At 37.4% G+C, this 12,108-nt stretch overlaps 4 protein-coding genes across 5 annotated transcripts; 2 read left to right on the plus strand and 2 right to left on the minus strand.

Moving 5' to 3' along the window:
- The first annotated feature begins 1,033 nt into the window (after positions 1 to 1,033).
- On the plus strand, positions 1,034 to 2,120 carry LOC129776069 (DNA-directed RNA polymerases I and III subunit RPAC1). The gene has a single exon (XM_055781453.1). It carries the CDS (start codon positions 1,113 to 1,115, stop codon positions 2,118 to 2,120), a length of 1,008 nt encoding a protein of 335 aa, XP_055637428.1. The 5' UTR covers positions 1,034 to 1,112.
- Positions 1,136 to 3,910, minus strand: LOC129776067 (gastrula zinc finger protein XlCGF26.1-like). Of its 2 annotated transcripts, XM_055781451.1 has the most exons (3): positions 3,510 to 3,910; positions 2,130 to 3,453; positions 1,136 to 2,072 (listed from the first exon to the last, which is right to left on the minus strand). In XM_055781451.1, exons 1-2 carry the CDS (start codon positions 3,621 to 3,623, stop codon positions 2,155 to 2,157), a joined length of 1,413 nt encoding a protein of 470 aa, XP_055637426.1. In that variant the 5' UTR covers positions 3,624 to 3,910; the 3' UTR covers positions 1,136 to 2,072; positions 2,130 to 2,154. The 2 variants fall into 2 exon arrangements, with proteins under 2 accessions (XP_055637426.1, XP_055637427.1); XM_055781452.1 differs by lacking the exon at positions 1,136 to 2,072 and having other exon boundaries at positions 2,125 to 3,453.
- Positions 3,911 to 10,200: 6,290 nt separating this feature from the next.
- On the plus strand, positions 10,201 to 10,990 carry LOC129777217 (dynactin subunit 5). The gene is made up of 2 exons (XM_055783364.1): positions 10,201 to 10,634; positions 10,695 to 10,990. The coding sequence occupies exons 1-2, from the start codon at positions 10,287 to 10,289 to the stop codon at positions 10,908 to 10,910; spliced, it is 564 nt and encodes a 187-aa protein (XP_055639339.1). The 5' UTR covers positions 10,201 to 10,286; the 3' UTR covers positions 10,911 to 10,990.
- A 26-nt stretch (positions 10,991 to 11,016) lies between these two features.
- Positions 11,017 to 11,646, minus strand: LOC129777218 (translation machinery-associated protein 7 homolog). The gene is made up of 2 exons (XM_055783366.1): positions 11,502 to 11,646; positions 11,017 to 11,446 (listed from the first exon to the last, which is right to left on the minus strand). Exon 2 carries the CDS (start codon positions 11,439 to 11,441, stop codon positions 11,247 to 11,249), a length of 195 nt encoding a protein of 64 aa, XP_055639341.1. The 5' UTR covers positions 11,442 to 11,446; positions 11,502 to 11,646; the 3' UTR covers positions 11,017 to 11,246.
- Positions 11,647 to 12,108: the final 462 nt, after the last annotated feature.

A 12,108-nucleotide genomic window follows, 5' to 3' on the forward strand; every position in this document is an offset into this window, starting at 1 on the left:
GATTTATTACAGACATAAAAAAAAATGGCGTGAAATGTTTATTACAACCTCACGAATCGCCATTTTTATATATGAGTATTTATGTTCGTAGAAATAATAATTGTTTGATTGACTTGTGTTGGGAGTGGAATATGAATGTTTAAAATGCCTCAGATTGATGTTTGGTGAAAACTGCTCCGATGTGGGTTCAAACTCCGGTCGTATGGATTATCATCCACCAGCTATCTCACGCGGCTATCTGAAATTTAATTCAACAGCGGTTAAAACTTTCGAGTGCATCAGCATTTCATTGACATTTCAATATGATGTAATATATTCTTTATTGTGATTTAATATGATTTACTGTTTCATGATTTTCTTCAGCATGCAACACGATTTACTAAAGTACTGAATCAATTTAAATTATACGCTTATACGACACACAAACTGCATCAGCGTAATATACGCATATGATGCGGATAAATATATTTTACGACAATGTACATCATAAAATTGATGTTAATTATACCGAATTGCGACTTAATTTGATAATGGTATATAAAATAGAGTTTTTACATTTTATGCGATTTCAGATATACACGATACATACTTTGATTGATATTATATGCGATTATGATTTATTCGGATTTCTTGTAAGACTTGGCACGTGCAAAATTATACGATTTAATGTTTGCTGGGCAGATGCATGTGTAAGTCGTATATTTATCCAAATTAAATCGCAAGCAATTGTCATGTATGTAAATCACCTCCATTTTTGCATATGCCAGTGCCAGTGTATATGCCAGTTACGCGCTTTATATACCGCCCAAAATATGGGATATATGATGCTTTGTATACGCTAGTTTCGATCAACCTGACAACCCCATCAACTGGTTATTTATCGATTAACAAAATATTCATAAACAAATCAATAAAAAAAACTGTATATTCGAAAAATATTCTTCCCATCTTTAATAAACATCTCGTTGTGATTCCACCTTACTCCTAGCACCTTGTTTGTACCTCAAAATATGTTTTTTTGACATTACATCGACGTAAAAATAAACAGAATCCAGACATTAAATGTATTGAACACGTGAAATTTCAAATTGTAGCACATTCAATTCCCGACGATGCCGGCAACGATGGAGACCCTATCAGAGACACCACGTATATACCTCGAAGAGTATAAGATCAAGCAGGATGCCAACGATTATGGCTTGGCAGATGAATTTTGGGACTTTGAAAAGTTCAAATCACAACTACAAATCGTTATCGTTCGCTACGAAGAAAGGGAGCTCGAATTTGATATGATTGGGGTAAGTCCGGCGATTGCTAACGCCTTCCGCAGGCTAATGTTGAGCGAAGTGCCCAGTATGGCAATTGAGAAGGTGCACATTTACAACAACACCTCCATCATTCAAGATGAGGTCCTCGCCCACAGACTAGGGTTGATTCCGTTGAAAGCCGATCCGAGGTTGTTTGAGTACAAAGGAAACGAGAATGATCCGGCCAATGCGTTGGATACGCTAGAGTTTGAGTTGAAGGTCAAGTGTACGAAGAAAAACAAGGATTCTACCGACGTTTCGAACAACGAGATTATGTACAAAAATCACAGTGTCTACTCTCATCAGATCAGATGGATTCCCGTAGGGAATCAAGCATCGATTTATAAGGAAGAGGATGTTGGCCCAATAGACGATGACATTCTGATCAGTAAAATGCGTCCGGGTCATGAATTCGACATTAAGCTTTTTGCGGTCAAAGGAGTTGGGAAGGATCACGCGAAATTTTCTCCCGTTGCCACCGCTTCGTACCGTTTGTTGCCGGAAATTCGTCTTAATCGACCAGTAGTGGGAAGCGATGCGTTTTTGTTGCAGAAATGCTTTTCACCCGGAGTGATTAGCATCGACAAAGGCGACCAGGCGTACGTGAAGGATGCTCGTTATGACAGCTGTAGTCGGAATGTGTATCGTTATCCTCAACTGGCGGATGCGGTCACCATGAGTAGGGTGCGAAATCATTTTATTTTTACCGTAGAATCTCTTGGCGCATTGAAACCCGATGTTATATTTGTTGAAGCGGCGAAAGTTCTGAAAAAGAAGTGCAGGATGTTTTTGGATGAAATAAAAGGAAACTAAAACATTTACATCTTTTCTTCATAATGACCACCATTTATTCTAATAATGTTAGGGTCTTGGGTAGCTGCACCGGTTCAGGAAGAGGATGATTCTGCGCGGAAGACTGCTTCTCGTGTGTTTTCAAATGTCCTTGAAGGGTGCTTTTCTGTCGGAATGTTTGACCGCAAATAGTGCAGCTCCACGGTCGCTCTCCTGTATGGATAAGTCGGTGATGTTTTAGGACTTTGCTATGGGCAAATGTTAGCGAACAGAAATCACACGCATAAGGGCGGTTCGATGTATGGACAGAACGAAAATGCACAGCAAGATGACTCTGGGTTTTGTAACATTTATCGCACTGTGTGCATGCGTAAGGCTTCTGATTCGTGTGGCTTCGAATATGAATGTTCAACTCCGCGCCAGTTTTGAATGCTTTACCACAATCTGAACAGCCAAACTTCCGCACACCTTCATGTGTGCGGGAAATGTGATTCCGGAGCATGATTTCATTTTTAAACTGCTTTGGACATTCATCGCAACCAAAAGGAGTCTCTGTTGTGTGTGTTAGAAGATGACTCTTCAACCCATGTGCTCTTATGAATGATTTACCACAGAGGTCACAGACGTACTTCGCGTTAGTTTGATGACTTTTCCGATGAAGTGTCAAAGATGTAGCATATTTATAACTCTTGCCACAGTCTTTACATTCATGCTTCTTCACGGTATCATGTTTCTGCATGTGGCGACGCAACGCTCGTGAGCTGTTGAACTCTTTACCACAGCTCTGACAAACTTCCGGCTTCAAACCCTGATGGTGACGAAGATGCGCGAGATAGCGATCATTGCTTCGGAATTGATGACCGCATTGATTGCACTTGTTAGTTCGTTTTCTCTTGCCATTACTATCTGTACGATAAAAATTAACTATGTCGTGTTTAGAACCCTCTTCGATGTTCACAGTTTCGTCATGATTATTATCGTAAAGTGCTTTCTCTTCCATAAAATCATCATCAATGGCAACTTCGGCCGCATGGTTACTTTCAGCAAACTCCTCGGTTTCGACTACGTTTTCCGAAAAGTCGCCTTCTTCATTATACGATTTTTCTGAGCTCAATTCTTCCTGAATGACACAATCTTCAATCGTTGGTTGTGTTTCTGGGATTGATTGTTTGTTTTCTATACAAATTGTGCTGCTAACATAATTTTTAGCATCACTATCACGCGAGTTGATTACGAATTTAAGATTCAGTAAATCGTTGGTTTCCCAACACTGTTGTTTGAACTTACTCCACGAGGTACATTTCCCATAGCAAGAGCCACAAATATTTTTGGGAAATTCTGGTTCCTTTTTTATCTGTAATATAAAACAATAATTTTAGACCGATTGTTAAACAATATTACATATTTCACCTGTATTCTGACGCATTCTTCGAACAATTCTACAATACTTGATTCATTCAGCGGGCGTAAATTTTCTTCATCATTTGATAAACATCCTAGGCAGCGGTTAGAAAAGTCCATCATTCAATTCCTTATTTTACAGTCGGACCGTCGGTTTTGTTCAGGGGTACGACTAAAACGTCAAATCCCTCATATTGCGAGTGTACCCAATATTGCTGCGGTTTACTGACATTTTCGTTCAATCAATTACTGTTGTGTACAACTCGGTGCGGTTATATAGTCGAATAGTGGCTAACTTTAAACTCCATGTTAAATGTGAACACCTCCATGTGAAACCGAAATATGAATATCGCTCATGCAGTTAGAATAAAGCAGCGCATTTTTCGATTTCAATCCTCGTAAATGATATGTTGATAAACAAATGACGCCATATTGATTTTGATTTTGGGTAGCCTATATTCAATTGATGTCTAGCCCCTGGTTTTGTTAATGTTTGATTTGTTTTGTTTTGATCAAGATGATTCGAAATATATAACAGGTGAGTTAATACGCTGAAATCGAGATGATATATGACAAGGTGTGGCTGTTTGTGTACTAAGTTTGTGTGTGTAGTGACTTTTCATGAAAACAATGGGCCTGATCACGAACGTCACTTCACAGTGAAAACAGAATGAAATGCATACAAATCTTTTCTTTTTCACCGTGAGGTAACGTTCGTGTTCAGGCCCAGTACGCAAGTAAAGCTGAGACGAGACTAGTCAATGGAGGGGTCGATTCCGGACCAGGGGTGGCATTTCGCATTTCTAAACGAGTGGTTTTCGTTCATTTCGACCACTTTTGCCATTATGAATCTCGAAGCAAGCTCGAAACGAGCGAAATGAATAAGGCAGTAGTAGAGTTTCGTGCAAAGTTTGACATTACGTAACATCCTGTTTGAGCATTTTTCAACTCGGAACGAGAACGAATGTCTCGACAAGAAATGGTTGATTGTCGTATGGAAAAATGCTAGTGAAACGTTGATTTTAATATTAAACCTTACAACAAATAAAATTTCAATTGCATTTCCTTCGGTTTTGACGTCTAAATACAATAAACATACAATACAATAAACATCACATTTGCAGTACATTTGTTCATTTTCCGTAGGCCTTAGAATGGGTATATGAGTACCATCAATACACCGGGTATCTTGAAATTGTCGAAGAAATATTGCTTTGTTTCATTGAACGATATTGTATCCAATTCGATCCATTTTTCGCATAAGCTTCTTTCCAGAAGTGGCATCATTTCATGGAACACTGATGAAACTGTTGGTTGAGCCATACCAAGTAAAAAAATTTACCCTTCATTTCATTAATTTTGTACGACCAGAAGCCATATGATTAACACTCCTATACTCGCGCATTGGTCTGTCAGACCGAGAAATCAATTATTCGTTCATTTCTCAGAAAATATCAACACTACGACTTTGCGATTCTCTCTAGCTTCGTTACCCGTCGTTCGTCATCGTTTAGCGTATCGTATGTGTTGGTACAAAGGGGACGTGTGCCACTTTTTTAGCACTTTCGGTCTGACACACCGACGCGAGTATAGGAGTAACTTTTTTGGACAAGTGCCTTTTTTCATATTCTAGAATATTGTTGAATGAAATGTATGAATTAATGTTAGTGGCATGGAATATCTATTGAATATAATGCATAAGATCATTACCGGACTATTCTTATTTGATTTCAGTCCCTTTTGTAACTGGATTGAACGGATCCATATATTAACTATTCGTCGATATATTCGTCGTTAGATTCATACGTTCAAAAGCAAAATATAAATGTTTGACTTTCGTATAGTTATTCGTTAAATATAATGGTCATACATATACACACTTGTGAAAGAATTTCACTTGTTGAAGTATTGTAAACAGTAAACTATAAACTAATCGCTAGCTTATGGTAATGTTTAACAGTTATAGTTTTGAGGATATTTTTTTATAATGGACAATATCGACAAGAAAACAAGAAAAAGAAAAGGAAGTTCCAAGATCCTTCTATATCCTCTTTTTATGCCCTATTTAAAAAAAGGCATTAATTCTTAGTTTACCAAGAAAACAGGGACAACGAATATTAGAAATATGAAAACTTTATATTCATGAACCTTTATCATCTGGTAATTATCTAGAAGGTCGTTATACATTCTTATCTTCGACAAAAGACCCGAAAAACACGCAACAAGTGAATTAAATGTAAAAAATATGTTTCTTTCGAGCATGCAGTTATGCTATGTTCTGATGCTTACTCCAATGAAACCACAATCGATCAATACGTTTTTATGTTATTTCATAGCTCTTTATACTTCCATGAATTATATTCAGTTGCTTACTTTTAATTAATAACAGTGAAAATTTCGAATTTCGTTATTTGTGTTGGAGTATCAAAAATTACTCCATTTTGACGAGGCTGAATTAGATGACTATTAAAACATAACAAAGACGAAGAAAACCTATTTTTTAGATTTTTTTCATTCAATCATACCCTCTTCTTCAAATAAATGCCAATACAGCCTGAAAAATACACAATGGCAACATTACAGAGAAGTTCAATTTTCGGTCTGTGACACCGTGCGCGAGTATACGTGTTATGATTTTGCACGCGAGTACAGGAGGGTTAAAAACGACCGCTAATTTCAAAGCTGTAGGAGTAGCAGTACTTCTGAAATTTGTTTGGAACACGGTTGTATTTTGACGTGGGACTACGTCTAACCGGAATATATGGGGAGTAAAATGAAAACCTAAACACAGAACATGCAGGAAAAAAATGAAAGATTCCGAATGCTTATAACTCTAACATTTCTTACTGGATCGGAAAGATGTTTGTATCAATTGATAGGGAATATTTCTACGCGTCTATTGAAATTAATAAAATGTTATTTTTCATTAGATAAACAATATAATAACTGTAAAATGTTAAGCGTTATCTAAACGTCCTAACTGCCTAGTTTCGATTGTTCCGATTTACGGTTTCCCCAACACCGCCATCAAAACTAAGCAACCTTGGGGAAATCGACATTGCAAATACATAAAAGTAGGGGGGTTTTCGTTCTTACCGAAATGTGTTCCCTAACACAGACTTCAAAACCAAGCAGCGTTGGAGAAAACGGCATCGCAAACACATGAAAGCAGGGGGAGTTTTTGTTCCCACCAAAATATGTTCCCTAAGAGAGATTTCAAAACTAAGGTGTCTGGAGGAAATCGGCATTGCAAATTCATGCAAGTCGGGGGTGTTTTTGTTCCGACTGAAATGTGTTTCCCTAACACAGACTTCAAATCCATGGAGCGTCGAGAAATTGACATTGCAAATTCATGCAAGTCGGGGGCATTTTTGTTCCGACTGAAATGCGTTTCCCTAACACAGCCTTCAAATCCATGGAGCGTGAGGAAATTGGCATTACAGATACTTGCAAGTCGGGGGTGTTTTTGTTCCGACTGAAATAGACTTCAGAATCTAGGTGTCTGGGGAAATTGGCATTACAAATTCATGCAGGTCGGGGGGCATTTTTGTTCCGACTGAAAAGTTTTTCCCTAACAAGACTTCAGAACCAAGGTTTCTGGAGAAATCGGCATTGCAAATACATGCAAGTCGGGAGGATTTTTGTTTCGCATGAAATGTTTTTCCCTAACACAGACTTCAAATCCAAGGTTTCTGGGGAAATCTGCTTTGCAAATAAATGCAAACTTCGAGTACTTCTGCACTCGCTTGCCTATGTGTTTCCCTAACATGGTCTTCTAAACTTAGGAAGAAGTGCGTACACTTGAGAGATGCAAACTTCAGAGGCAAATGTAAAATAAAATAATCGTTTAATTATTTTTTCCGTTCACATATTTCGTCCGTAAAAGGACTGTCATACTTGTAACAAAGAACATAATCTATCACAATGCATGAATTGACCTTACATGTTCAATCTTTTTACTCACAAAGCAAATATATTGAATTCAATCGAATTCGGAAATTGTTTCATTCAATCAAGAATGTAATCAATACAAACAAGTGATTGCTAAGCTAAGGTAGTCCCACGTCAACCTTGCGGTTATATCATAGATAAAACCCACCCATTTTTTTTTAAATGTTTTTCGACTAAAGGCTGATTTAGACGATGCCAGTCAGCGCTCTAGTTGAAGTATCCAGTGAACAGAGAACAAACACTCTGTTCAAGTTACTTTTACCAGTATCGAACAAGTAATTGGCCTCTTACTTGAACAGAGTGTCTGCTCTCTATTCACTGGATACTTCAACTAGAGCGCTGACTGGCATCGTCTAAATCAGCCTTAAGTCTGATATACTGCCGAAACCTTGAAACAAAAGAATAATTATAATAATTTATATCGTGAACGTAAACTATTCCGGAACCTGATTGGGTTTAAAATTAGCAATATGTTGCATTCTGCTACTCGTCTTGCGACTAAATAAACGAACGCGGGAAAACATTTGTCTACTATTCTAATTATTGAAATTAATATAAAATCTAATCATCAAGATCAATTCGGTACATAATACAGAATTTCGCAAAAATGTGATTCTGAAATCCACCTATGTTCAATTATGTAACATCTTACAGGATTGCCAGAAAAGTAGATTTTTCAGCTACGAACAGAATTTTATTTTAAAGTTGCCCACTTCGACTTCATTCTAGAGATTTAAAAAGTCTCGTGTACCTTTAATTTGATGCCTTTTGCAAAACTAAATAATTTCTGTTTTTTTTTGCTAGTGTTAGGAAAAATCTCATTTTTTTTTTTATTCACTTTATATGATTTTCTATGCAGTTAAAGAAATTGAATCTCTACCAGCGATTATGCAATTTGTAATGACAGATGAAAACGTAACGATTTCATCGCGTTTGAGTTGCCTCAATGTGCAGAGCTGAGTTGGAGATCCGATTGACATCGCCAGCATAGATCGGATTGCGGTTGCCTAATGTGTAGAAGGCCTTATGCGCCACTCTGTATATCTCAAACTCGACACAATTCAATATTAGAAAATTGAGTAGAGTATAAATAGAAATTCGGAGAATCATTTATTATCTTGCATGTGTATAGCATCTGATATTCATGTTACATACTGTGGGGCATAGGCAAGACAACCCGATGAGGGTCTACTATCAGTCCAACTGTGTGCACGTATGATGTCACGTGATGTGCTTACACTCACACCAATGTACCAGTTAGCATAGAACCGAACGAGGCCCTTCATCTCCCTTGGATCGTCATTCGGGTGGGCAGTTCGTTCATCAGCGGTCCTACAGGCAAGAGGTGCATTCGACAGCTCCGGCACGCTCGGGCGATTGCCAGTGGCAAACGGCCGACTCCACACATACGGTTGGTAATACAGTTATTTACATACAATGCGACATGACGAGACACCACTCAGTGTCTCATTGGAGGCGATTTTGACCTGTAATTGGACATTTTCGATAAGAGTGGTACAGTGTCGACGTCTGGTGGCGACTTTCAATGAAGGGCCATAATTTGGGCCCCGAACTCGATGTTTACAGAAATGTCCAATTAGAGGTAAAAAGGTCCAATTAAACGTGTCGCATTACAGATCTGTCCAATTAGCAAAATGTCGTAATAAATGTAAATTACTGTACGTACATTCTACCAATAGGTCGTATGAATAAAAAAAAGTATTTACTTATTCTGCCCGTTTCCAAGTAAAGTAAACTTTCCTAGTATTTACTTGAATCCGTATGAAAAAAGTGTACTTTACTAATTTCATTTTCGAATTCGATCATAGTTTTTACTTTGTCAAACATCTGTCAACTGATTGTTTAGGTTTCGTTTCAAAACGTTTTTTTGGACAAAGCGTGAATTCGCGATGAAAAAGGAATAGTGTCGACGTCTGGTGGCGACTTTCAATTAGGGACAATAGTTTGGGTCCCTATCTCGTTAGTGTAATACCTATCATATTAGAAGACACGAAGCCAGGTTTCAAATGTTAAAATTTGAATGAAAATGTTCACATCATGTTATTTAATCACTTAAAACACTTTTTTTCCGACTTTTATTTAACCCTTTGTCTACATTTCCAGCATTATTACTGAAACTTTTCATTATAATATAAAGTTGTCTTCAAAAACAATTATCGTACAAGATTTTTTCACCACCTGCAAACAAAAGTGTTTTTCATTTAAACAGAATGCCAAATTGGTACGGAAAGGTTATTTTTCATTCATAATTTAAATTTTAAAAACGTGTTCATTCCGCCTGAAAATCAATCATTTTTTTTACGCTCCCCTAAACTAGTAAACGAAGCTCAATGCGGATCGTTAACTTGTTTAACTTCAAGCGCAAGATAGCAGCATTAAACATAAATAGGATATGAAATCAAAACGAATGAAAGTGTTTTCAGATCCAAAGTATGCTCATGAGCATACTTGATAATTACGAAGTAAATACTTGATGAATGCTGTTCTATTCGTACGAAATCAGCTAAACATCCATTTTCGAAAAGTAAATACTTTGTTGTTTCTTTTATTCATACCAAACGTAGTAAAAACTTAATCTCACTGCTCGAATGAAGTAAAGTAAAGATGAATTTTGTTTTTATTCATACGGCCTAATGTTTGCATTACTAAAGATTTTGAAGCTGCTTTTACCAAGGATTTTTCTGAGTGCAGGTGCAAATTATTTCTCTGGGTGTCATAACATGGAAATATTTGACAACTAAAGATTAAAGGTAAACAAATGAAATCATCCGCAGTTATCTTCGAAGGTGGACTTTTCATCTTTTAACAAATAATATGGATATACTTGATACGTACTACAATAAAGATGAATATGTGGAAACGGCATCCGGGAACAAGGTCAGCCGTCAAACCATTCTCTGTGGCTCTCAAAACATAGTTCTACATGGTAAAGTAATTGTTCAAAGCGGTGCGATAATCCGGGGCGATTTGGCCGCTGTTCGGACCGGTCGGTATTGTGTGATATCGAAGGGATCCGTTGTGCGGCCTCCGTATAAGCAGTTCAGCAAAGGTGTGGCATTCTTTCCTCTGCAAATAGGGGACCACGTTTTCATCGGAGAAGGAGCGATTGTTTCTGCTGCCTCCATTGGGTCGTATGTTTATATTGGCAAAAATGCTGTGATTGTAAGCATTGAGGGACAATGGATTCGACGGAATTCAATTAAATGTGTTGTTTATTTCTAGGGAAGACGATGCGTTCTAAAAGACAACTGTATCATTGAAGATGGAGCGATTCTGCCTCCTGAAACAACGGTTGCAAGTTATATGCGTTGCACTGCCGAAGGAAAGATCGAGGGTGGCCAGGGTAATCCGGATTTTGTTCCACATGCGATGCAAGATTTGATGGTAGAATACACTAAATCATACTACGAACACTTCATTCCTGCTTCCGGAGCTTAATGTACCATTTGACATCTGTTTTCACATTGAAATATCTTATTTATTATTATTTAGTTCATATTTAGAGATTTACGTATTATTCACTAATAAATTAACGTAAGAAAAATCGACTCAGAACATTTATTTGCTCCTCTTTTGAACGTACATTTTAAATGGTATTACTTATTTTATTTTTCATTCATACGTTTAGGTTCAACAAACATAGCACATGGTCCGAATGGGAATTTTTCCCCACAGCGTCAGAGCATTATTGGTTGAAACACGGCAGCCTTTATTGAGGTTATTTCGCTTCATTTATGAATTTTCACGGAGATTTTAACTGAATAAGCGCTACTGTTACTTTTTCCCCGATTTCTTGATGCCACCCGTTCCCAATGGTCCTCCTTTCGCTGCCTTTTCCTTAGCGGCTTCTAGTGCTTTTTGCTGTTCCTTTTGTTTCTGTTTGAAAGCCATGTCGTCGTCGTCAATATCCTTGGAGTCCTTCTTCGGCTGCTTCAGCGGTTTCTTTTTTCCTCCCTCACGGCCGGACATATTTACTGTAACGGAAATATGGTGAATTCGTAGCTCGAAGCAGTAAGAAATATGCTTCACCTTAGAATACAAATAAAAACTTCTAGCAAGTAAAAAATTCAACTTGTGTTAAACTCGGGAGGATGCCAGATAATGAGCACCATATGATTATTGACAGTCAAGTTGAGGAAGGACGAGAGGTCGGTCGATGTTTAGCAGGTAATTTGTAATTAGGCATTTTTCTTGTGACCATGGCTTAAGTTATGACTGCACTGAAAAGATAGAATTCGATATCTACACTCAGAAAACAGATTACTTAAATCAGCTATCAAATATTTGGTAAGGCAAACATTGGTGTAATATACATATTTTCTGTATATATTACCAACCGTATGTGGATTTTTCTTTATCCCAATTAATTATTTATTAGGCTCATTGGCATTTTAGCTGTAACATATCCAGGTTTTAATCGTGTATGTACATAGGTTTATGTTTCTATAAATTGTAAATTACACAGTAGTAGTAGCCACTTAGGCGTTAGGTTTCATGCTCCATTAGATTATGGTAAATTACACAGTAGTAGCCATTTAGGCGTAAGGGTATTATTTCTGTTCCTCCATATGGTCGGTGTTAAGGCAGAAGGGACCATGTCGCAAAATTTAAAATTTCGAGTTATTGATGGCATTAG

The sequence above is a fragment of the Toxorhynchites rutilus genome, chromosome 3 (assembly GCF_029784135.1).
Source record: "Toxorhynchites rutilus septentrionalis strain SRP chromosome 3, ASM2978413v1, whole genome shotgun sequence".
NCBI classification, from domain to species: Eukaryota; Metazoa; Arthropoda; class Insecta; order Diptera; family Culicidae; genus Toxorhynchites; species Toxorhynchites rutilus.

Coding starts and splice junctions, on each gene's coding strand:
- LOC129777217 (XM_055783364.1), top strand. CDS start 10,287: ATGGATATACTTGATACGTACTACAATAAAGATGAATATGTGGAAACG. Junction 10,635..10,694: donor TTGGCAAAAATGCTGTGATT/GTAAGCATTGAG, acceptor GTTTATTTCTAG/GGAAGACGATGCGTTCTAAA.
- LOC129776069 (XM_055781453.1), top strand. CDS start 1,113: ATGCCGGCAACGATGGAGACCCTATCAGAGACACCACGTATATACCTC.
- LOC129776067 (XM_055781451.1), bottom strand. CDS start 3,623: ATGATGGACTTTTCTAACCGCTGCCTAGGATGTTTATCAAATGATGAA. Junction 3,454..3,509: donor AAGAATGCGTCAGAATACAG/GTGAAATATGTA, acceptor TTTATATTACAG/ATAAAAAAGGAACCAGAATT.
- LOC129777218 (XM_055783366.1), bottom strand. CDS start 11,441: ATGTCCGGCCGTGAGGGAGGAAAAAAGAAACCGCTGAAGCAGCCGAAG.